Source organism: Antedon bifida, chromosome 5 (genome assembly GCF_963402885.1).
Source record: "Antedon bifida chromosome 5, ecAntBifi1.1, whole genome shotgun sequence".
Taxonomy (NCBI): Eukaryota; Metazoa; Echinodermata; class Crinoidea; order Comatulida; family Antedonidae; genus Antedon; species Antedon bifida.
Window position 1 is genome coordinate 60,067 of NC_136230.1, and position 27,885 is coordinate 87,951.

Consider the following 27,885-nt stretch of genomic DNA (forward strand, 5'->3'; position numbering starts at 1 on the left):
GATATTAATTACAGTATGCTACGGATGAAACCACTATACGATCTAATAAACAACAAGTTACTGGCATCTTACTCCTAAAACATCGTAAAACTGAAGATTGTTGACATTTACAGACGAGGAGCATATGCATATTGTATCAATATATAATATATCAAAAAAAAAAGCGGTAAGAAGAAGAATTTGTATTACTTGAATATTATCTATAATTAATTACCAATAGACCTGCAGTGCCGCTTGACAGAATTGATAAGACGGTTTTAGCGTTATGTCTTACACCAAATAACGTTACTCAAAATAATATCAAGTTGAATAGGAATTAAACAGTACGTCAATTTTTCTGCTGGCAGCCTGGTCAGTTTTGGTCCCCGACTACATAATTACACATCTTAACATAATCGTTGATACAATTATGTTAATCAGTTTTTCCGATTTTAATGTAGGCCTAATCTTTTGTTTTCTTTGTACTATTTTTAAGTTACCAATCAATACGATTTTAACATTGCACTTCCCTTACAATGATTTTCAAATAATGTTCATACGCATCGGAAAATGATCCTGGTAATAATTCATAATCACTGTTTGTAAATACAATTGATTTTAAAATTGTTGATCACGTCAGGTTAGTAGTATAGAGGCCTGCCGTGAGCCGATCGAAGGAAATCGATGACAACAGCAGTGTATTCGAAAATAAACATGAGAAAACAATGGTTCGACAGATGTTTCAACATGAAACTAAGTTCACAAACAATAATGGAAGGTAATCCTATTATCTATATTATTATAATAAATAAATATGATGTTAAAACTATCGGTAACATCCTACAGATTTATACAAGTCAAGTCAATTTTCAAAATTAATTCCGAATATGTTTTGCACATCTTTTATGTTAGTCGCGAGTAATCATGGATAAAAAGTTAAAATAGTCACATTTATTTACCGTTAATATACATTATATAAGCCTATCAATAACGTGAGACATCTTACAAACAACAATTTTAAAAAGCTATAGGCCTACATTTTACAAATGAGTAAGAGAGTCCATAACTCAACACACAGGTAAGATATTAATAATTATTAACATCACCTGAAACAACAGGTTTCACGTACGATATTAATTGATAAATAATGCAGGTAAAGATACAAGTTAATATTTAATTATTGAAAATAATATATCGTGACTCGTGAGCACATCGTTGAGTTTATTGAGGTATAAACATTTATAATCTTGTGTATTGTCATGAAATAATAATCACATGGTGAGATTAACTGTAAAAGTCAATAGGAATGAAGGGGGAACCTAGTGATGCTTTTGTTGTTAGTTATAATATTCAGTCGAAGTTCTCAATGGAAGTTATGAGATCAGAAGGTTAGTATCATTTTGGTTGATATATTTTACGATGTTGGATTTAATATCACTAAATGAATGTTCAGATTTCAGATTTTTTAAAATTTTGTGCAAATATTGCCAGTTTCAACATAGCATGGCTAAAAGTATGAAAAACAATTATAGATCGTTTTCGTCATACTCATTTCTAAAGAAATGAAGGTATAATAATTATGATCTTACCTAGTCTGTTGTGTTGATAACACGAAGAAGAAACCCACATTTAGGGTACACGATGTACATGAGTTAAATAAATCAAAGAGTTATTTACTAGTTTGATAATCAATTTAATTGCACACATTTTCTTTCCGCTCAAACAGAACTGGAAAACATTAAACCACCATCCTTGGCAAGAAACTTATCCAAACTACAGGAATCGTTAAATATTCTTAAAATTTCAAACAAATCACTTTCTGGAGAAGTTGATGACAAGTTAGAAGAAGGGAAAGTTACTCTAGCAACCTTAGCTCGCATTCATAACTTAAGTCAAGTTATCAAAGTGATAACAATGATTGTGAAACTTAGTGACGATTTGGCCGCAGGTAAAACTGATGTTTTGTCGACAAAGCAATCATGTTTTAAGATGGAGTTACGGAATATATATTACAGTATAAGTGATGTAAGTCAAGTTGATAAAACAAAATCTACCGTAGGCCTACTACATAAGAAATACTGTATGTATTGTTTGTAAGTTTGTATAATCAACCAATAAATCAATAATGTTAACCAATTTGAAATCACTATTAAAGACTAGTAAAGACCACCTATAAACCAATTAATTCCATAACATTACGAATACACTTTTTTTCAGAATATAAAGAAAATAACAAATGTATGCGAACTGTTTCCGAATGACAACCCGAGAATAATGGAAGAAAACGTAAATCACATTCGAGCCTTACTTCTTTGCATTCTTACGTTGTGTGAGAAATTTGCAAAAGCAGACACAAAATCATGGTTCAATAATAAAATGTTCTTCTGGTCTCGATCTGTACTCAATCAAGTTTATGAGGCACGAGTTCAACTTCCTTACGAATTTGGTTACATAAATGAGATGTATCTGATTGAAGACGAATGAGGAAAATCATGCAAAACTATCAAATTGGTAAAGTAAGGCCTTCTGCGCATGTCTGTGAAGGAGTTTCACGTGAACAGTCATACCCACACCCATCATACAAGGAAGTATACGATATATAATTGTTTGCTGCATCTCCAGTTAATCGTTCAGTTAGTTTAACAAAGTTAACTAGTCTTTTTTCAAAGATTTATTATACAGTAATTTTAGTATTGTTAGTATGTAAGACTCATGTAACACTTTTCTTTCGAAGACGGACACATGTGTTTATTTATTGCATAAATTAATAATCAGAATGAAATCTATTAAGTATTATGTGTTTCGTTCATTTGTTTGGAATCAACCAAGTGTCAAGTGTGCTTAGCAAAATCTACGTCATGAGTTTTCACTGTTTGTTAATATGTCATGTCATTTCAATTGCTAATTTGATCTGCATTGGGCTTAAATTTGCCAAAATGTTTAGTCTGTTATTTTGAAGAAACACTTCAATATCCAGATAGGATTGTTTTGTTTACTATCAATTTTCGCGCTTTGCGAGACTTGTCTATTGTTGACCCACGAGGTAGCTAGAAGCAACTGCGCAAGATAGATAATGTTACTAGGTCCCATTCTACAACACTACGCTCCCTGTAATCATTCGAGTGGAAATTGGCAAAAACAAATGTGGTCTATTTTTATATTAAATAATGTTTTGAACACATTTACGGCCGCCATCTGGTTGGTTCCCCCTCTCCTGTTTGAATCACTTTTCAGTCTGGAGTACGCCCTCTAGCCTTCGACTTATTACATCTCTCTGTATGACGTTTATGACGCGTTGGAATCACTAAACCATATCGCACTTTTCTGCTGCTGTGGGGCCGGGGTGGTGTGTGACGACACGCGCCCAACGACGCATCGCGTGTCGGTGTGTGTACTGTGTGGTGGCGATTCTGCAGCCTATTGTGCCTACTACTAGGCCTAAGTTGGGTACACTAATAGCTAGGTATTGAGTCGGTCTGATTATTTTGGGCGCCGTTTATGAACGCCTAAATTCATGAACTTTTATAATTTACTCACCGGCATCTTCTTTAAGTACAATGGTTAGGCCGGTGGATTACTGTCTATATACACCATCGTCTTCATTCACACCAACAATCACCGCGATCGTATTAAAAAAGTTTTAGTGCGATAAGGTTGAATGATTCCAGAGCATCTTACGTCATGTTTCTAGCTACTCTTTCGGGTCATCAATAGACAAGTCTTGCAAAGCGCGAACATTTCTAGTAAACACACGTTTTAGACTTAAACATTTTAGCAAATTTAAGCCTAATGCAGGTCAAATTAGCAATTGAAATGACGGGTACCTATCTCTTGTATGTTAACAACAGTGAAAACTCATGAGGTGGATATTGCTAAGCACACCTGACGTCACAGTAATTTACGGCGACGGCTGTACGGCGAGCGCGCATGGCGATATCGTAAATATCCATTGCTCTGAAATCATATGTACATCCCTAATACGTTGTTAAAATATGGTTCTCGGTAAAGTTGTCATTTAATGCGTATAAGTTGTCATTAATTAATAATTAATTTTGTTGGTTTTCGTCGAAAACATTAATTTGCACCATTCTGCCGTGTACTGGTTCACAAATGACTTACCTAATTGTAATAATAATTTTTATAATTATTGTAAACCAACCAATTATGTTATGTAATACAAGACTATGTAAACAATGAAACTTTTAAAACGTAATTTTTTCAATTTATAAATGTTTTTATATTTTTAATATTTTTAAACGTTTTTAACATTTTTAGCCTATTTAAAATTTTAGCAATTTATAAATTGTAAAGGTTTTAAGAACATTCTAATGGTTTGAATCCTTTTAAAGCTGTTTTTAATCCTTTTAAAGCTGTTTTAAACTATTTTAATCTCCTGAATCCTATTCAATTTTAATATCTAGTCATTTTTACACCGTGTTTCATAACTTATATTTTTTTGTGCAATTATGTGTGTGTACATTATATGTTATAATTTATTGTATATCTATTTATTATTGTACTAATAATTGTCAATCTTCAAGAAGAATTTCTGTTATTATTTTATGATGATGATGGACAAATAAAGCATTTCAGTATTCAGTATTATCGCATAATTCAAGGTTTCACTTAGATTAATAAGATGTAATAATAATAATAGTAATAATAATAGACGAGTGCCCGAGTTTTTCAATTCCTTTTAGTTGTACTTGTATGTTTCTAAGTTATTATTAGGAACTTTTTGGTTTTATTTTTGTTAAAATATTATTATAATTTATATAATACCCAATCAGCTCATGGAAGGACTTGAACAAAATCTTTAAAGTTATGTATACAACAAAGATCTTAATACAGGAACATGCTACAACTTACCGATTGGAAATGGGTTATACTTAGCTGTTGATACGAACACGAACAGGAAAGAAAGAAATTGGATGGAATCATGGATGAAGGCGGCAGTGGCAAGAAACCGGGCGAGATGGCGAGAATATTGTATGCCTTATGTCACGTACGAAACATACTGACACCATTACGGAGTTGAAGAAATTGTTGTCAAGTTTTCCATATAATCTGGGTTAATTCCGAAAATCGAATACTATCGTACGTCATCGCATGGTTATTACCCCATATCTTATCTAAAGTTCACCTTCTTTTTTCACAGATTTGAAAAATGTGGTCGTTTTAACTCTTTGCCTAAGGTTTCTTTCATTTCAGTTAGAAATTGGACTTTAGTTTATTCCGCAGGCTCATCTTTAATCATGATTGCGTTCATTCTTTGTGGTTTAAGATGTAAACCATACCGTCCGAATGCTTAAAAATGATTAAAAGACATATAAAAGCAGTTTTATGATTTTGCGAGATTGGAAAATAAAACACTAATCATCATCTACAGGCTATTTTAAAGTTTTCCTGAATATTAGTAAACGTTCAAATTTGTAATTATCGATTAATCAAGCATAATTTTACGAGACATCAATTGAAAGTGCAGGCTGAAATTTTGGGTTTTTTATTTAGGCATTAGGCCTATAATAGGTCGAGGAAAATGATATCCATGAAACACACACTATTTGACAGACGTTTTGAATGTATGTATACATGCTTACATTTTTGCGTAGTTTACATTTTTTGTCTACACTAAGACGATCATGAACATAATAGTCGAATTTGATAATACAGAAGACGGTACACAACATCTCCTTTTATAGAAATTCATAATTCGTTTTGATATTTTTAACAAAGTTACACATGAATCTTTATTTATCCTTGATGTTGCCTACTTGTAAGCTATCTTTGTATTTGTAATACAACATTATAAAATCTAGGTAGATATAATATAAACGAATTTAATGAAAATAGCGCCTTGGCCTAATCATAATAGCCATTACGTCATTACTTTACTGTCCATTTTGTGAACGAAAAGTATATTCTTTATCAAGAGGGCGGAGTGGTAGAGAGAATATGTTTTATCTGCAGGGGGAGAACACCTGCATCATAATAACACAACAACTCTAATTGTAAGTCATGTTGTCCTTCTTTTACAAAAAGACTATCCTTCCAAATGACTCGACAGAAAATTTCATATCCATATCAGGTTGACACTAGATTTCTCAATATAGGAAGTTTTTTTAATATTTTGTGTGGAACCGTACATATGATGCATGACGTCATAGACGTGAAAGCAAGTTCTACATGTTTCTTTTAATTTCAATGTTCCTGCTTCATGACGTCATGTTCCTGCTTCAGACAATTTACCTTTAGAATTATAATTCTCGTTATCTGCATGGTTTGCAATCAACTAATAGACCATCCGTTCAATAAGTGAAAACTTAAGCCAATCAACTTGCTACACTTAGCATTAGGTTAATTAAAATTGTAGCTCCTAATTATTGTGAGTTTTGTGTCTGATTTTTTAATAAATATTTGTTGAAAATTATCGCCCGGAATTGAAAGGAACGTGTCAAATTAATGAATGACTATTGTGACAACATTTTAATAAAAGTTGTCATAATTGAAACTCTTTACTTCTAGAAGTCATATTTTATACGGATAAAAGGTTTGAGACACAAGACGGAAACGGTCATACTAATCTACGCCAGGTATCGTCGGGTATCGCGTACATATTTTTAGCATACTCCAGTGGTAAATTTAACTTATATATTTCTTTCCAGAACTAATTTAAAATCAGTCACAATATTGTTAAAGTGTTCATTCTAAATGTGTTGCAAACATTTGTATTATTTAAAGATGGATGCATTATTTCCCTGAAAAAAATGTTTGCTGAATATGAAATGTTAGGCCTAATGTCACATATACCTACTTATTCATTTTGATCGAAAACATGGTTACCTCAAAAACTGTAAATTAAACAAAATAGTAAAATTGGCTGCCAGTCAGTTTTTTGGTGGAATTTAACCGGATTTTTTTCTTTTTATAAGTGAAAATATTATTGTTTTCGGTTTTTTTCTACGGAAGTGATTAACATTTTTAGAACTACAAAATATTAATATTAAAGTCTGATTGTATTAGTCTTTATTTTTCATGTTTCTTCGAGACAATACATATTCAATATTAGAATCATTTGATATTAGAATTATGTTTTTCTTGACAACGTTGAGTGAACAAAAAGGATTAGTTGTAAACGATCATGGACTGGGGGTTATCGCAGAGCGGCTCCTGCAATAATCTGCTACTGTATCAGTGCACGAGGGATTAACCAATTCACCACAAATCTTTCGTTTCTATTGATCTGCAAGTGCGTATCTGGTAGCAAAGTTAAAACAGAATGTTAATGTTATAGCCTACTGCCCTCAATAGCAAATTCGAATGAAACACTCAATACGTGACTGAAACTATTATTTCTACACTATTCATAACAGAGGAATTTCAGACAGTTTAATTAACTTAGCTTTCTCCATGATAAATACTACAACAGAGTAATCAAATCCAGTTTATTTGATTCTTTGTGGAACTTTCTGCACGTAACCAAGATTACGTTTACGCCTATCAGAAACAGCTGGATCACAACGTACCGACCTGAATAGTTTATTTGATTCGTTGTGGAACTTTGTGCACGTAACCAAGATTACGTTTACGCCTATCAGAAACAGCTGGATCACAACGTACCGACCTGAATAGTTTATTTGATTCGTTGTTGAACTTTGTGCACGTAACCAAGATTACGTTTACGCCTATCAGAAACAGCTGGATCACAACGTACCGACCTGAATAGTTTATTTGATTCGTTGTGGAACTTTGTGCACGTAACCAAGATTACGTTTACGCCTATCAGAAACAGGATCACAACGTACCGACCGGAATTTTATAGACAATCGGGGTAAGATATTACTAATATATTTTTGCACTAGGACTAAGACGATAATTAATCGAATACATGTCACCCCGGATAATAAAACAGTTATTGCTAGTTAAGCCTATATAGAAATTATGAAATATCATACGAAACATCATAAGAGGCAATTATAATTTTTATTATACAGTTATAAAAGCGAGTAACAATAAAAAAAAAAAAGTATTATCATTAAGGTTGAGCACAAGGTTTGTAACTGTCATTTTAGTGGATGTACTAACTATACTAATACTGACGTATAGTGTTAGTATTAGAACACAATATAGTACACGTATTAGTCACAAGACAAGTGTTTTGAACAAACTGTATCATGCATTATTTTGTAACAACATAACCTCGCAATCTAACTATTTCTGTTCTAAATCACATTTTGATGATGTTTGTGGTACTTTGGGCTGCTGTACTTGTTCTTTGTAAATAACCTCTCAGAGGTAGCTATTTCCAAATCCAAATCAACTTTGTTTTTCTGACCTACATCCCCCTTACCCCACCCTCTCGCGCTCTCTCTCCCCCCACACCCTGCCCCTATAATGTATTAGCAATACCATAACTTACATCATTCATATAGGTCTAATTAATAATATTGTCAATATTCAATAGGGATTTAAAATAGTTTTAATTTCTTACAGTGTATTACAGATCAAATTAAATGGTTTGATTAACTATATAAAATTGATGAATTATGAGGAACACTCATTTTTAGATAGATTCTCGTAAATCTATAATCAAAACTAACCATGCAACTAACGAAGCATACAATCGTAAATCGTTCCATTAGATTTATAAATAATCTCATAAATTAAGATAATTGCAAACAATTCATCATGGGATAGTGCATGATGGTAAATCTGAAAACCTCTAGTATAGTAAGATAACATCCAGGATCCTTGTATGTAACTGTTTTCAATTTGTTCGCAATTGAAATATGCGTTGGATAAACGAGTAAAAATACACCATTTGCGAATATACCTAATCTATCATATTTTTTGGCAATCTTGTGAATTATTATTTGTCTAATATTATTAATAAAAATTAGATATAGGCCTACCATCGAAGAGAGTTGTCATTTTAATAATGCTTGGTTTTCAATAATGATAATAATAATGGTAATAATAACAATAACATGTTAATTCTAAGCTATTCATTAAAAAATTAACTTCCGTTGGATTGAAAATATGTGTATTTTTGTAAAACAGTTGATTAGAATATCAAAGCTCGTGAGTTTATTTTTAATCGCGTAATTTCGGGACTTGATATATACGTGATACATTTTAGGCTACTGTATTATCATACAGTAGTCGTAAAGATAAATGATAACAGTGAGCCACGTGTTTTGCGAGATCATAAAAAACAATTCCAATTATGTTGTCCTACATAAAAACTAAATTCAAATACATTGACAGGTGCAACAACATCGAGTTATATACTAATATTTGTTTAGGCCACACAACACGTTGAGGACAAAATCCGCTATAGTTGCGCATTAACAAACAAACAAAGACAATAACATAATTGATAATTTGATTTATTTTGACAGATTCCGACTACAAAATGTTTCGTTTGTTCTCTATAGAAATGTATGAAGAATGCAATAAATTGAATAAACACATGCATGTGCTTTATTTACATTTTTTTAAATACATTATTATAAGTGTAGGCCTACATCCGATGGCTAAATCTATAATTTGTGATTTTTTAAATAGAAAAATAAAATGAAATGTTATGTCAAGATTGGCTACATGAGAATACGTAATATCTTTAACGTCAACAGACCTACATAGTTTGTGAACTGTGACAAACATAATTGAAGAAACACTTTGAAGGAAATGATAACGGTGTAGGGAAATGATTGCCGTAATTATCTATATAACAACAATATACTCAAAGCAGCAGTGGTATACCTCCTGGGTAATTCTACTAGGAAGAGTGGAACTTCCATAGGTAAACTGTCCATGGGTAAATACATACTTCAAAGAGTACGATAAGAAATCAATTTGGTCTCTCACTCAAAGCAATGAAATAATCGTGACAGTTTAATACTTCGACACATAATAATGATCACCACTTTTTAAACAGTTTACTTGCAGTTCATATCCAAATAGTTCAAATTCTTATGGATAGGTTTATAATCATTCCACTCGATTTATTGTTAATAGAAAGGATTGTTGTACATTGTTTGCATGCGCACAACTAGCCACGATCAGATACAATATATTTCACATATTGTTTTACAGTACGGTATGATAATAACTGTATTTGACGTACCGGAATGAACAAATATGGTTTTTTTCTAAGTTACTGTTTGTGCTGCCATAAAACTTTAAGAACGTTTTAACAAATCAATTGGTTCAAAAGTGTTAAGTCTGTTTTTATGTCGTCAAGTCGAAACCTTAATGTACATTGATAGGAACCATGGTTTTTAGAGCAAATGGTATTTATAACCGATCTGGTTAATCCCCGTGTCAAAAAATACGGGGATTTGGAACATCAAGTTAATCTGTTAATATATTTTCACCTAAGTCAAGATCGATGTAAGCCTGACTAGGTCAATGACTCTCTCAAACTGTTTTTTAATTTTCTTTTGTTGTAAATAATGTCAATTGATTGATAACTTTGTCCTAAATATTTATTTATAAATTCAGTAGATTCGCAATTGGTTTAAAAAGATTATTGATAATTATGTTATTCAACGAATTAGAGAATACGAATACAAGACTTACTTAAATTATACTTCTTTTAATTTAAGTAAACGTGTTGTAAACTGTTTTTTTCTCAACCATTACAGTTGAATAGGCCTAATATTGTTTATATTGGTCTATTTGAATGCTTTATAAAGTTGTTATTTATTTATTATTTATTATTCTGGAAAAATGTTGTTAACGACAAAGATATTTGATTTCAAATACAACATGACTTGATTATAGACATGCAAGCAATGAACACATGGAATGTAAAGTAGTATGTCACGCATTGTAAGAAATGCTGTACGTGAACGCAATAAAACATATCGAATTGTTGTGAAGCTTACAGATTTTCAAAATTAAAGTCATGTAAACATTAATCAAATTGTCAATTAAGTAGTCATAATCACGTACAGTTTCAAAATAGAATAAACACGGGTACCATTCCCTTGAGTAAGAGACTACTCATGACGTGTTTGTTTTTTATCTCGTTCCTACCACGGTAATTTGAAATTCAGCAGGATAGATTAACACAAAAGTAGCAAGCAATGTAAACTTTAAAAGCTGCTGTATCCAACGAAAGCATTCAATATTCAGAATCATCTATAAGTTTCATTATTCTTAAAATAACTGCAGATCATTTATGAATTATTCATTAATCAGATGGAGTTCTTTTCAATACCAATTTTAGTAGCAGTGTATTCAACATTTTTAGGTACGTGATGATAAAATGATTGTCGAATACAAGAATAAGATCCATTTCAAATTGTTTCATAATAACAATACTGTGCAGAAATTTTAAAATGCAAATTAATGTCATATTATTTTAGTGTCTGATATAGAAACAGGAGAATAAAATAGAATGTTGGCTATTGTTACATTATAAAACCATTTTTTGTTTTGTTTATCTAATGGGAATTAAATAGCTTAATAATTCAAATGTAGGCATATGTATTTAAAAATTACTCCCCTTGAATAATGGAATATTAATTGGTTTGTGTGATCACAATAAAGTAGCCTATCTGTACAGTATTCTATACTATTTTGGAGTTGAATTGTTTATTTTTGGCATCTCATTTCCGATCGTGACTAAGACTGATAAAGAGCACATTCGAAATTGTCTATCAGCTTTAAAATTCACAAATACTTTAATTATAGTGATCAAATCAAATTTGTAAAACAATCCCGAGGGCTATAAGACGATTGGTATAGTTTAATTTTCTTCAAAAATCAAAGTCGTAAACGCAGAAAGAAGTTCTCTCAAAGGACCTTCGATAAATTTATTTTTGTGCGTTTTGGTACATAATCTAATAATATAGATTGAGTTCACGCTTGACTTGTTTCAAAGAACTCGTTGCATTTTGGTCCTTACACTTCGATTGTTACATTCATGTACAGTATGGTTAGCTTAGTAATGATTTGATAACAAACAAATCTTGGAGGATAATAATTATTATATGAGTTAGATTCTTTATTGTTTTATAATAACATTTTATTTTACCAATATTACCAACATAAGTTATTTAATAGATTTATTATAAACAAGCCTTTGTTAGGCTGCAATGTTAATATTGATAAGTAACAGCAAATGAGGCGCAATAATTGATGCAAATTGATAGCAAGTTCTGCAGTGCTGTTAATATTCAGATTGTGTTCACACAATTTCGACGGTGCATATCCATGGACAATAAACCTCTTTCATTAAATAAGATAATCAATTAGTCTGTATCAAACTCACATGGGTCATACTGTTCAAATACAACACACTTCAATCAATCAAATTTATTCAATTTATTTTGTTTCAGTTGTTTCTTTTTCGTAGAAAAAATAGAACAGAAAGATAATATAATATAATAATAAATTATGCTCACTGCTGTTGTTTTTATGAAAGGGAAGTTTCAAAGTGGTTATTGGAAGAAGCATTAGACTGGCTTGCGTAGTTAACACGTTGTTACGAACAAAAACTATCAAGAGAACAAAAATACAAATTGTACAGGTGTTATTGCTTGAAGGTCAGTCGAGAATGGGCTTAATAATCACACCGCATAAAATCCCCAGATTCCAAAGTGTTAAAACAATGTCCATTTAGACACAACGGTTAGCTGTATAAAATCATAACATATTGCTAGTTACCCCGCAGTTGCTTGCTATCATATAGACGTTATTCACACTCTTAATTTCGTAAATGTCACCAAGTTGTCTAGCAATGTCCATTTTATAGAACAACCTCATATATTATTTAAATGGATTTATTAAAATATAGAGGATGCGCTACGTGAACATTCGTGCGTCAAAACATAGTCATCATCACACTAAGCCTATTAAACAAAAGAAATTCCAGAAGTAATTATAATATTATCAGAGAGACATTCCATAGCTGAAGTACGTATAACTCCTAATAATTCATAATTTACAGCTTTCTCTTCGCACGCAAAATAAACATTATTTGTTTCATATGCACGACGTATAGGCCTAATGTTGTTTGTTGTTGCATGCACTATAGCTTATTTGTTACATATGCACGCATAATGTTGTTTGTTGTTCTTGCAGTATATAGCTTAACCTACCGTATAGGACTAGGCCCATAAGACGTAACATTATTTGGTATTTTACATAAACGGTTGTATACTCTTACTGAAGTTAATGTTTATGGTTGTCGAAATCAATATATAACTTGTTAAAGTTGGTTACCGTTTTAAAGGGTTATAGGCTCTACTTACCGTATTACTTTTAACACAGCACCCTCTAAAGTCTAAACAGTTTAACAACAATGCTTTCGTACTTATTACGGTAAACTACGGAAACTAATACATTTGATGTTTCAAATTCAAGGTTTACTTTAATTACCCACTACTCGACTAAAATGAATTCCAAAATGCGCAGTCTCACTGATCTAAATAAAGAATATTAATCTAATGCATTGTCGGTCGATATTACCATTCGGAGCCTTCATCGATTTAGACCTGAGAGCGTATGAAAAGAAAAATAATATTGAGTATAAGATAATTTCCCGAACATTACAGTATAAAAATCAAACTGCACTGTGTTTGGTCATGTGTACTTGCCATGAATCATGATCTATAGAAGGTGCTGATGAAGACATTCTACGGCGTTTAGAGTGGTCCCTGCGTCTACTTTCAGTGGTATATAGGCTTAAAACTGCCATTATGATTTGACTTCAGATACAAAAAACCAAAACAAACAAAAACAACATCCTCTTTCTATAGTGAAATTTGCATATTGGGATCTTGTTGGCAGGAATTGATGAGTACTTTTATGCAATAAACATTGATTTAGTCACTTTAGGACTACTCTGAAAATCTTGCTGACGTCATTACGTCTATTTTTAATGAACATTTTGACCTTTACTGGGTGAAATTGACTTCTATGTTTTACTTTCGTTAATGAAGAATTGTCGCAAAATAATAGTAGTCTAAAAATAACATAAAAAGTTTGCACAAACAATAAATGTGAATGCAACGAACGGCAGTGATTGCAATAAATTTGTTGTATCGAACAATGATTGATTTGTAAAAGATTGGTGAAACGAATCATCAGAGTAATGGCGATGATAATGGTGAACAAATCTGAACATGATTATAACGAAAATAATAAGAACATAAACGACGTCAACCGGTGGTGATAAGATAAGATAGTAGGCCTACTGTTGGTATTAAACTACAATGTAGTACGGTATAAAATAACAAATATGAGGGCCATCATACAATACTCGACTCGATTGCAGATGATTGTAATACTGTGAAATTTGCCAGAATTGTAGGGAGTAAATTAATAATAACATATACCAACGCGAGACAATTGGTTCCCATGTGGGAAATGCCCATTTAGTGAGAGCATGTTATGCTTTCTGAACGAATCCCAATAGGCAGACTGCAAGTTTCAGTTTATTTGTAAAATTGCCGCAGCATGAGTTTGCTAAATCTAAATAATACAAATATTATCGGATGGTAAAATTTCACTATGAAATATTTAATAAACTCAAGAAAATTTAAAACAATATGCATTTTCTCGTGATTCAAGTATAGTTCATTTAAGCGACACATTTGTTTCTGTATAAAATGTGTCTATTGAATTCAAATTGTCTGTTTATACGTGATTGGTTTCTTGACAAACTGACATTGTATTAGACCTACATACTAATATGTTTATAGGCACCTGACCAAGAAGGATGTATATCTGAGACCATCAAGCGTTGACTATGTGGCATGAGGGACTGGGGAGAGTGTGAGACGTAAGCAGAAACCAACTTTTTAAGTAGGAAACTCAATTTAAAACAAATAAATCAGTTGTAGTTACATCAGATTATAACATTTCTAACAGTAATATAGTAAAAATTGTTGAGTAAACTAAAAGATTCAGGAATGTTATTTTTCTTGTACAAGTGTATAGTAGCAACTGCTTCTTTAAAATACAGAAAGGTCTTAATGAAGTATGTAGAGGCATTGTATTATATTTATACAACAATTGTTTATCGTATTCAATATCAAAACTCTTTCTATTAAGTATTATAAAAAAAAACAAGGTTTCATGTTAAAAGCCATCGTGTTTCTTGCTGATTCAATAAATCTTACTTTTATCAGCAAAGATAGTTGTTGCCAAAAGCACATTTCATCGGCAAGGACAGATTTGCACTTACTGTTTCTACTGTTATAGCCTACTATGTCATTATTAATTAAACATATTGTTCAAAGTGAAGACCTTTAGATTTAACAAGAATTTTCACTGCACTCTGGCTACAGAAATCCCCGATGCAACGAAAGGTGCAGAGTTTTAGGAACAAGGCTATATACATGGCTGCAGTCGCGTGCTCATGTTAGTGTTTACTGACCAACCGACCGACCGACAAACCAACCGACCGACATAGTGAGCTGTAGAGTCGCGTTGCACGCGACTAAAAACCCATTGACATAAATGTCCTAATTATCCTCATGTGTTTTCTCAATCTATTAGTATAATGGAAAAAAAATGAATTTAAAGTATAATGATTGAAAATAAAATAAAGTACGGTATAAGTAACTGTCTCATCTCACTTATATAATAAACGTGTGATTGGTACTTTTTATTCTAAATAACGTCATTTAGTTTTCAATACATGGACAAACATGCATTGTCCATTTATCGATTTGTGTAATGTACTAGTTAGTAGTATTTGTTCTTCATGGTTTGACCAACATCTTAGAAACAAGACAAATTCAGCAGCATTGGTCCATGAACAGTTCACTACAACATAGATTTTGTAGAAATTTAGGCCCAAGGGTTTGGTCGAGGTCGAGACACCATGTCACCCGAACAAGTTATAGAAACAACATCCTGCCCATGATAAATATGTATATATACAACAGTACATTATCTAGTCGTGCATAAAGCTATTCAATCTCGTATTTGATTGAGGGCGTCATCTCCGGTAAGGTGAAATCGTTAAGCTTTATTGGCACAACCTTGCAAGGCATTGTACGAGATACAACAACCCAAGTATAAATCCGTTCAATGTGCAAATAAACCAGCGCTAGTTATTTGAATTTGGTTGATGTTTTCCACTTTGCAATATTACATTTGGAAAAGACCAATTGAACCAAAACAAATATTCTTCCCAGCTGATACCAAGAAATTGATTTTTCAAGCGTCAAGTTCTCATTGTATGCTAAAAGGTGTTTACAACTATTGGGTGTGAGTTGCTCCACGGAATTTAGTTTTATAAAGAGGATATAATAAGAGGTAAGTTGATATCTATGTATTTCTTTGTACCAAACACATTGAAAGAGATGACCATTTGATATTGGATTTCTTTTGAAAATGGTGTATTTCTTTCAATAAAAAGCCGCAGTGCACTTATTTTACTTAAGTCGATAGATACATCAGAAAGTTAATCTGTTTAATATATAAATGGTGAAGATAAAGGAAATTTGTAAATTCGGAACGAAACCCAGAATCAATCAGCTTTCAATCTGACATCCTACCATAATTAACTAACTATGGAAAGTTTAGTTTAAACTATAAACTAATTCCTCTCTATGTTATAACTATCTGAATGATGATCATCATTAAATCTAATCCAATCTAAACATTGTAGAAGTATGTTTGAGACCGTTAAATAATACACATGTCAATAGTCTCTTGTCTTAGACATTCCTCAATATAATCATTTCTTTGATTTTTGTCCAGGCCCCGGTACATCATCATGTTGTTTAGAGTATAGATTTTAAAATATCAACTCATTTTCCTACATTGTACTGCATCGTTGCAAAGTATTTACAAATGTTATGAATCTTAGCCTTTGTTTTTCTTAAATCATCTGTTATTATTCGAAGTGGGCACCGAGCAGAATTATTTTCTTGTTTGTTCCATATTTATGTTACCGACCAGTAACTGTGTAACGGCGCCAACATTATTTAAAGAATTCACATAAAGGCAATACACGTACACCCAAGAATAACTTTACCCAAAAGCTTATATGAAATACAGAAAGGGAAATACTAGCAGATGTTATGGTATCAATAGCAATTCGCGAACGTAAATCTAATCACAGAAATAATGGAGTATAACCATTATTAATTATTGAAGGCAGACGGCGGTGGGATTCAATAAATTTAACATTTCCGTTTTAACCTTGCCAAGTTATGCAAGTCAATACTAACCCTATCCTTTATAACTATTCTATTATTACTAACCTACTATTAATTTGAAGTTTGTTTGTGATTGAATCTAGATTCCTTGACATACGGTATTTTACAGTATTGCAGTCAAAATTGGGTTGTTTATTATTTTTAAGCAATATTAATATCAAACTTTGGAAGCTTATTCATTCATGATTTGTCCCCTCTTATTTCGTTTTGATGCCAAGGTTGGGGTTTCTGAAATATTTGGTGTTAAGGAATGGTTCAGTCATGATGGCCTGTTGGACATCTGCTGGTTCAATAGCATTTCCAGCACAATGTCTATTCCACCGTGCTAGATTTTTATGTATTGATCCATTTCCCCTACATGCTATGTAGCTTTCGGCACAGTCTATAATAATTACTATTCTTATTTGTCTTTTAACCGAATAACAGGAAATTAAAGACGTGGATCGCACGTTCTAGGTTTAGATTGTTCTTTTCACTTGATTTTGGTGTATTAATTATTTTTTTGTATTTGTTTGTGTAGTGGTTTGTATGTTTTAAATACACTAAAGTAATTGGTTCCAATGCTAGAAAACAAAGTAGACATATTATATTGTTATCAACCCACATTTGTATTTTTTTAATGTTTGTCCTTCATATATCTTTTAACTGAGTGACAAGTACGGTAGCATTGCCAAAAAGCAAAATGTTGAATAATGGAAATACATTTTGTCGAAGAATTGAGATAGTGCTGATATAGAAAAGGTCTTCGTCGTGCAGACACACCACAAACTGATGGCTGGATTGATCCCGGCTATGTCGATGGTTCTGTAGATTTCCAAAGTGGCCAGTTTTGTGTTAAATTCAAGCGCTCTTACATCTCGGTCTGAGGGTTTACAAATAGTAACCTCGGATTGTCGCCTAACCATTTCTATATCCCACTTATGCATCATTTAACGTTAAGTGACAGGTACATTTTAGTAGTAGGATTATTTTGTCAATATCTAGTTCAATAATGAACACGAAGTTCAATGGGCTGTCACTCCGTGAGAAATTACTGTCCTTGTGACACGATTAGTAAAGTCAAAAGATCCATGCTGCCAATAACAAGCTTTCTGAATATTAAACAATCTATAACTAAACAAAAAGTTTTGTTATTGTCAAGCGATGTTTTAACATTTATTGAAGCCCTGTATAGTTTTTTTCGCAGAATATGTTCCCAAATCTAAGGATCTCGTCAAATTATATTTTTACAAAAGCATTATTTTTTAATTTGAATTACATGATTATGTTCAGAATATCCATTAGATACAATTCTATGTGTATTGTTATAACATCAAAACATTGATTAAGACCTAAAATTGTAAGCAATTGTATGAATACTTTTGCATAGTTGAGTGGTTTTTCAAAGCAATGTCTACAGGGTCGAGTGTAACAAAGATTCACAACCTGTGTATAGGAACACTGTGTAAACATTTGATCTGACGCGATAGAGATTATTATGTGACTTGTCGATGAATGTTAAGTAACATTAATGGTGAACATGGTATTAATAAAATGGTGAGACTTCTATTAAGATTATTACGGATTAAATACACGCATAAAGTACAACAACTAATTGCGAATTATCTCATTCAACAATGTCCAGTATGGAGATTTAAGTAAGTTTTTTGATAATTCTTCTCAATTTGTTTTTCGGAAGTTTATATCCGTGCCGAGACTAAACGCGTAAACAATTATTATTTACCTGTCATAATAAAACGTCATAACTTGCCTTATACTGTCCGTGTGATAAATAGTGTGTGTATGTTGTAACCAGGGATTCTCTGCTGTAAGTTGTAACATACAGTTTTACAAGTATTTTAAAATATATTAGGAACTGCATCAGTAAATGTTAGTGACATTTTGTAAAAAATAAAGTTCCCCTTATAACTGTAAACACGTTTTTATTACAGTAATTAAAATCGGTAATAGAGTAAAAAACAACCAACAAGAACATTTATTCATTAAAATATCCAAACTATATAATAAATCAAGTTGGATGCGACACGTTGCTTTGTATTTTTTCTACAAGATGTACTTTTATGTGTGACTATAAACAAGCAATTTTGCACTCTTTTTTAATAGATTATTATTTATTGTATCCTAAAGCCTGCTTGAAAATTAAAGGTCGTACAGTGTTGTTATAGTGTTATGTCGTGTTTAAACAGCTCTTTCAAGAATGCATACAAGCTGAAGGCAAAGACGTTGACATTCCTGCAATTATCATTCGTCTACAGACACCAACTTTTATCTAAATCAGATCGGAATTTACACATAATTACAAGAACATAATAAAATAACAGTTTCTAGTTTTATTTCTTAATTATATGTCATGTGCCAAATAATTAGTCATGATTTAACCTTTCATACATGAATTGTATGTAAACAAATTATGAATGAAATAATCGATTCTACTTCAGTTATAATTAAATGCAATATTAATGAATCAACATTGTTGTATTCTAAAATGACAAGGTATTTGTAGATTGTGGTGTCATGTTACAATGCATACTTTTATCCCTGTTCTGTAGAAATAGTCATCGTATCTACTTTTGCTTTTTTTAACAACTTCGAATCAAACAAATTAGTACTATAATTCATCTGTTTCAATGTTTCTTTTGTAGAAAATGAAATGTCCGGTAATGTCTTGAATTTAATGATGTAATTTATATGTAATTAGGCCTATTTATATAATGTATTAATGTTTGATACAATTAACTCATTGTATGTTTTATTGTCTATCTATATAGAAATGAAAGATATTTGACCGTTTCACTCATACATTATAAGCCATAATTTGCTGGCCATGTTTTCTCTGCAAGAGTGCATTTAATAAATGCAAATTGTCTTTATTGTTCGTTTTGGAAATTCATTGCTCATATTTATTAGATAGAAATATAACAGAATATTGTAATAGAAATTATTATGTGCATATGTTATTTTTATAAATGTGTATAATATAGGCCTCTCATGAATAAATACAATATACGGTATAATAATGTAAAGCATTACACCTACCACACTTTACAGAAATTGGTTACCATAATATTTCCCGATGGTGCATTTAAGCCAGTACTGTAGTCCATAAAGTGCTTTGCTAAATATAGAATCCTAAATAATAATTGTGACATGTAGTGTCTACATACAGACTAAGAATACATTATAATCACTCGCCATTTAAGACGAGTCATATATTGACTTAACGTTACGTCACACTCCTTGATTCTGTCTTATTATTCGGCTGTAGGTTCTGATTAAATACTTAGATCCACTATTTATTAATGTAATATAAGATGGAAAGATCATATACCACACGTGACATTTAAGATTTAAATCCGAATAGCAATTAGAATTTTAACAGCAACTATAAATTAAATAGGTACACATTGAATATAACAAACGCTTGGCCAAGTGCACAAGATATGAATTAGCCTGTTACTTAATTAGGGTATATATTTAATTTCAGTGAATAATTCGAGATTTAGGACTATTGCATTTTATAGTTACGAAGTTTGAACAAAATTATTTAGTTGAAACGACAGTAAATCAAACGGTTATGTTAATGTTTCATTTCTGAATATCCCTAAAACTTGAACGAATACCGAAAAACCATATCGATTGTCGCGTCTAAATTCATATTTCAAACAAAATATTTTACATATTCGTGGTAAATGTATTGATTTGTACATTACCATTACAATGTATCAATATGATTTTAAATTAGTTATCAGTTCTGTGACGTTAAAAAACATCTTAAAATTGATATAGTAGTACTAAAATTACTCTCTAATCTAACGTACATTTTATAATGAGCGCTCATCAAGAACTAGGAAAGAAATCGATGCCTTTAATAGGTTTTATTGAGGTCAGATAAACACAATATTTATAACAATAAAAAAGGCCTGATCTATAAAAATAAAGCAACAAAAAAACATATCACAAATAATATACATTATAAAAACAGCGGATTGGGCCTATTTTATTTCGTGATTACAAATTCTCCGTACTTTACAACTGTAAATGTAACTTCACACATCATCTGTGCACCAACATTATAGTTAATGCAAACTTTTAAATACCCTAACCGAATTTGTGTATTCACAGTAGCTGTCATGCTTGTTTATTTGTATTAGGTTACTGTTCTAGTTTCGGCCTGTCCTGTAATAGGTTGCATCGTATGGTCCTTTCACTCAATTATGGATAACATTATAATGTGTAAATATCTTTGCTAAATAAATCGTCTGAGAACGATTAGGCCTATTAATTAATTGAATAATGTTAATGTTTGTATAATGTCTCTCATAATATTATCTAGGTGATCAATAGACGTTCTTCAGTTCATCAATGAAACACGTTATTGGAATCCAATGTCAGCAGACTACACTCATTAACAATGTGTTAACGCCAAACCGATAAATTACACGATAGCCGTATCGATTTGGAAAGTAAAGTGTTAAAATAATTGGTTTATGTTGAAATCTGAACTAAATAGCGACAGCGCCAAATGTTAAACGAGGTGTGACGTCTTAGAGTAAATTATTTGTTTTGCAAATTGTAGCTATATATGAGTTTGTATAGGCTTCTGATATTTATTCATCTTTCAAAGTTAATTTGTTTGTTTTGTACATTATTAAATCTATGATATAGATGACATCAAATTTAAAATATTTAGCTGCATAAAATAATAGATATTATCTCCGCAAGTTAAGCAAATTGTGTACAACAAAATGTACTTCTGATGGATCTATAGCGGATGATACCGATCTGACGATGTTTTACTCACCTGTGTTAAATATCATTTAATGTTTAAATAAATCTAAACATATTTTCATTACATAAATCTCCAGTCATAAGGTCACAAGTTCACATATAATTCTATTTCCTGTGTCTTTCACCCACATACTGATTTATCTAATATTCCATAATTTGTCAAAATACTGCAGAACTCTCTGTTGGATATCGAATTTAAATCGGTAACCAATACCAATAATGATTCTTGACACTTTCGTTCACATTGGGCAGGCTGGTAGTTAACATCGGGATAGTCGGCGTCGATAACGTCTATTTTACATTCTGCATTTGACATTTTACTTTAAAAACATATCGGTACGGGTAAAGTAGGAAACTATGGCCGCTACAATGTATTATTACCCAAAAGCAAACAATGTGGCTCCTAAAAGTAGGCATAGGTCTGTATGAGGTAGGATATTATGGATAGACTAAATAACGCATACTATAATAATGATTTTTCCCTTTCAAGCTATGGGGGGATATCAATATATAAGATCATAGCTTCAGGAAGTATATAAAAAAGCCTCCATGATCGTCCATCCACAACGACGTTAAAAAGTCTTATGAAAAACTCATGCCCAAACATACCATTTATAAATATGAAAAGTGTATACAATTATTACATGCGCGGAGACGACGTAAACGCTTCCTCATCACGTACATGGCGCGATCAATGTTAGCAACGTACATGGCGCGATCAATGTTAGCAACGTACATGGCGCGATCAATGTTAGCAACGTACATGGCGCGATCAATGTTAGCAACGTACATGGCGCGATTAATGTTGTTAGCAACGTACATGGCGCGATCAATGTTAGCAACGTACATGGCGCGATCAATGTTAGCAACGTACATGGCGCGATCAATGTTAGCAACGTACATGGCGCGATCAATGTTAGCAACGTACATGGCGCGATCAATGTTAGCAACGTACATGGCGCGATCAATGTTAGCAACGTACATGGCGCGATCAATGTTAGCAACGTACATCGCGCGATCAATGTTAGCAACGTACATGGGAACCAATTGTAAATATAGGATAATTAATTGCAAACACCCAGCGGGATTCACCTGCCGTCTTTTATTATTCAAAGATTCATTATAATATATATATTGAAATTCAATAACAATTCAAAAATGACAATAAAATTGGACATTACTTCTTGTGATAGGTATTCACAGAGGAATAAAGAAATAAAAATATCTTAAATACACGTTGATCGTTATCTCTGTGTAACGCTGTTTACGTTGACATGGAAACACAATAAGTACGTTCTAACTAGAAATATTCCCTTGAGCAAAAAGATATTATAATTCTGGGGCATATCGATAAGACAACGTTTGATGATCAAACTAAAAATACCAACATCTAACATTGAAATATAAGTATATAATTACAGAACTTATAGTATCTATAGATCTTTTAATTAGGTCAATATCTTGAGTGAGTAATCGTATACAAGAGTAAGTATCATTGGAGTAAAATAGCGTACGTCTTACTTCCAAGAACGGTCCTGTCAATTGACATAATACGATACGATCTACCAGAGGCTTTTGTAACCGAGTCAACCAAAGCTTGGTAAAAGCTTAATTTTACGTATTTATTACGGTAACTAATGAGAGACAGACGTGATAGAAGAAGTGAACAAACGTTGTTCTCATGCATGATGATATCAAATCCGCTATTGGAAACATTATTAAGAAGAAGGATTTTAACTGATGAATGTCATCACAGCATAATTATTAATTATGTTGATTAAAGTTCTTGGGAGTTTAAAACCTACATGGAATTTTGGTAGCAAATTGAATTGTGTATATAACTTGACCTAGCTTATTCATTTTCTCGGATGGTTTGAGTAATTTCGCTACATTAATAATAATTCAAATTAATATCATACTAATATTTCGCTCACATTTTTATTCATGTGATCGAATAGTGGTCATGCATAGTAACAATCTTGATCTTGTTTTATAATTCAGTCACTAAGTCCACAGTCACGTATACCTAAAGATCCACCACTAATGTAGTCACGTGTCGTCGTAATTATTGATGTTTGGCGTTTGCACAAGAAAATGTACTTTTGCTGATTTCATTAGTGATTACGTGTATAGTAAGTATTGGAATGAATTTGCACCTTGAATTATGCTGAAATTATATATTGCAAGATCGTAATAATTAAACTACGTTAAGTCTAATAAGGTTTTGTATTCAACCAACTAGCAACTATTATTGCAAATCAACGAAATACACAAGCAATCATGACTCTAAGACGGTGGTCAATTGCCACTGCAACGTGGGTTTCTACTGCACTGCTCTTGAAGACGTATTTTGTCCAGCATTAAACTGCTCACAAATAATAAAAGCATGTACTTTAATGCACATTTAAACAAAGGTATTGTATCAGTTACGTGATAAAACTAATAGACACTTGCATATGAAAAAAATACTTAACAATTGAAAAGGACAAATACAACACAAGCAACAAAAATAAAACTTATTTAAAAGAAACATAGGCCCTACATTAGGCCCTAATTATTATATTTTTATTTTATAATTGAGATCAGTTTAAAATGTAATAATAATTTAAGAATCTTTAGTATATTATTTTATATATTTTAACTTCTTTTGTAGAATTATTTAGTTAGTTATTACAGAGAAGAGTGAAATTACATTAATTTCACTCGTCCCTGGTTATTATTAGTTTATTTTATATCATGTCTATCAAGTAAATGAAAATTGTTCTTAGAATCTTGCCAAGATGTTGACAGTGTATAAACCCATCAATGTTCGTGCGTTTGTGCAGTTATTGAACCAAATTACAGATTCAATTTATTAACTATAATGGCACAGTTGTATGACTGTTAAAACAACATGAGTTGTGTTGATAACACTTGCAATATCGAGTTGCCAAAACATCAAAGAACCAAGTGTAACATCATTAGTTAAATTCCGTGTGGAAACTTAGTAACCTGCATGAAATCGAATAAGCAGTAATTGCTATGGATTTCTGTTAGTAATTACATGTTTGTAACATTCGGTATCAAGTCATTCATGGTAACATTCACTAATAATGTGGGCAACATTCGGTATCAAGTCATTCATGGTAACATTCACTAATAATGTGGGCAACATTCGATATCAAGTCATTCATGGTAACATTCACTAATAATGTGAGCAATATTCGGTATCAAGTCATTCATTCGGTATCAAGTAACATTCACTAAAATGTGGGCAATGTTTGTCATCTAAATGTATTGCGACTTATTATATTGCTTTTCGGTGAGGTTTTTGTCAAAACTAAAATACCAAATGTTTCTGGTAAATGTGTCCCTGGTTTTGCTTCTTTTACCCTTTTCTTGTGATGAGAAGAAGGTCTGAATTCTGCTAATGCGACTGGAGACGAGATGAAGAAAAAACGATTACTTTTATAATGATAATTCAGATAACAATTAGACTAATAAAACTTTTTTTTATATCTCCTCAGGTTAAAACTATGGATCTCACCTAGAATGACTTTGCCAAGATACATCACGCTCGAAAATCAAAATCATCTTTAAAAGGACCAACTGAAAACGACACGCTCACAAAATGAATAATACAGATTCCGAAAAATCATTGGGGGCTAAAATAACAATTGGCATTGTGCTAGGAAGCATCACGTTCGTTGTCATATTTGGAAACGTTCTAGTACTTCTGTCACCATTTTTCAGCAGAAACCTGCTTAAGAAGCCAACATACATATTCCTTATTTCTCTTGCCATTGCCGATCTATTACTGGGAATCATTGTTTTACCCTTCAGTAGCATCATCGCCGTCACAGGAACATGGTTTTTTGGTCCTGTTGTATGTAATCTTTATGTATCTTCAGACGTGTGTTTCTCTACTTCCTCTATACTTCATTTGCTTGTTATTACACTTGATCGCTATTATGCGGCTGCATCTCCATTTCATTATAAAACAAGAATGAAACAGAACTGCGCCCTTCTCATTGTTATTATCGTCTGGTTTGTATCTGTTATGATATCTTTCCCGCCAATTCACACGGGTCTTAATACTGACGATGGTGTTATACAAAGCTACGAAGACAGATCTACATGCGTGTTAGAAACAAACAAAATATATAGTCTTGTAGATGGAATAGGACTTTTCTTCATTCCGTTAATATTTATGTGTGTTCTATACGTACATCTTATCCTTATAGTTCGGAAAAAAGGAGCTGTATCAAGCAAGAACTCTTACAAAGAAAGACGTCTTGTTATTACAATAGCCGTGGTACTGAGTGGATTTGCTGTTTGCTGGGTACCATATTTTACAATATTCACGGTTGGTGAACTTTTCAGATGGCAAGCACACCCTGTAGTGTCCGATGTGGTACTCTGGCTTGGATATTTAAACAGTAGTATTAACCCAATAATATATGGACTATTGAATCAGAAATTTCGCGATGCTTTCCGTAAAATGTTATGTATTACTTGTAATAAAACCGACGCGTCTTCTAATTACAGCATGTCTCGGACTTCGTATTACACAACAAATAACCATGCTCTTAGTCGAATGAAAAATACTACAAAGAATAAGAATGGATGCACTAACAAACATATTTATGAAGAGGCTATATCTTCATCTCCAACAAAAGTGTGAATAAAAGCGAAGAATGATGACAAAGACAATATAACCAGAATCGGACATATTTAAATAACTATAAAACTTACGGAAGCTAAATATATTTTAGAATAGCTGGTTGTATACATATACGTGGTACTTTGTGCATGCATTCACTCCACCCGTAACGCTCTCTTAAGAATTTTGTGTCGTAAACTTATTTATCTAGACAAAATATATACACTACTAAATAAGCAAGCAGCATATACTAAGCAGTTGCTTTGTTTTGATATTTAAACTTATTAAACTGAAAAAAACATTAATGATAAAAGTATTTCCCACTGTCCATAATTATGTATTGTAGGCATATAGTACTGTAATAGCTTTAATAAACGTATCACCATTTTACTAGTTTAATGTTGACTAAAATATATGGTTAATAAAAAAACACATATTATCAGTAACTATTTGTAAGCTATCCCACTGCAATTTTTATTTTAAGTTTGAGAGCTTAAACACAGCCTGTGTATTGACATTCAATTTTAGACTTTGTATTTAGGCCTATAAACCCATGTTACAATCCTCTGCTTTAACTATTAACCTCTATCATATACCGATGGTTTACTATAGTAAACCCATGTTTATTCGTATTTTACTGTTTATAGATTTCACATGCATAACTTAGCCTTTTGAGTGAAATATGACGATATCAATAAAGTTTCAGTGTGTATAGGATCATGTAATACAATATCCATGTTGTGTTCTTTTATGTTCAGTGTCTACAACACATCCTTAATTACTGGAAGAATAAACGAAAGTAAGCATTGGCTCGCCTATTTATTATTTTACGTTGTCGTTTGGCGTTGATGATGGTGGTGGTGTTGCAAAAGTTTCATTCGTTTTCAGACGTTTCATAAACAGAATTGATGACTAAAGCTAAGTACTGTTACTCAGTGCTATCTAATTTTATCTGTTTTGTAAATGCATCTTCATGATTACTTTAAGTTTCAGAAATCATCAGTGCCTTGGGCAGTTTCATCTGATCCAACATCGTTCCTAATTTGCAATATAGGTTCTCCTCACAATTTATACTTTCATCATACACAATTTTGTTTTTAATCTGAATAAATACGGATTAATTTTAAAGCAGATAGAATATTAGTGAATAACATGAATTTTAAGAAATATTCTACTGTATGTTACATAATTTATTATACGCTTTGTTACTGCAGTGCTACATAGGTTTATTTAGGTTATTATAATTAATAATGTGATATTGTTTGCATGGCGAAATCAATATAAAGT

The 27,885-nt window shown here is 31.9% G+C and overlaps 1 protein-coding gene and 1 pseudogene across 5 annotated transcripts; both read left to right on the forward strand.

Annotated features, from left to right (window-relative positions):
• The first annotated feature begins 614 nt into the window (after window positions 1–614).
• On the forward strand, window positions 615–2,710 carry LOC144843016 (uncharacterized). The gene is made up of 3 exons (XM_078699656.1): window positions 615–757; window positions 1,706–2,004; window positions 2,197–2,710. The coding sequence occupies exons 1-3, from the start codon at window positions 664–666 to the stop codon at window positions 2,461–2,463; spliced, it is 660 nt and encodes a 219-aa protein (XP_078555782.1). The 5' UTR covers window positions 615–663; the 3' UTR covers window positions 2,464–2,710.
• Window positions 2,711–7,427: 4,717 nt separating this feature from the next.
• Window positions 7,428–27,392, forward strand: LOC144841843 (histamine H2 receptor pseudogene; annotated as a pseudogene). 4 transcript variants are annotated; one of them, XR_013612050.1, is made up of 2 exons: window positions 7,428–7,810; window positions 25,463–27,392. The product of XR_013612050.1 is annotated as a histamine H2 receptor pseudogene, transcript variant X1 (transcript). The 4 variants fall into 4 exon arrangements; XR_013612051.1 differs by lacking the exon at window positions 7,428–7,810 and adding an exon at window positions 15,900–16,260; XR_013612052.1 differs by lacking the exon at window positions 7,428–7,810 and adding an exon at window positions 18,617–18,704.
• The last annotated feature ends 493 nt before the right edge of the window (window positions 27,393–27,885 follow it).

Coding starts and splice junctions, on each gene's coding strand:
- LOC144843016 (XM_078699656.1), top strand. CDS start 664: ATGACAACAGCAGTGTATTCGAAAATAAACATGAGAAAACAATGGTTC. Junction 758..1,705: donor TTCACAAACAATAATGGAAG/GTAATCCTATTA, acceptor CCGCTCAAACAG/AACTGGAAAACATTAAACCA. Junction 2,005..2,196: donor TATATTACAGTATAAGTGAT/GTAAGTCAAGTT, acceptor ACTTTTTTTCAG/AATATAAAGAAAATAACAAA.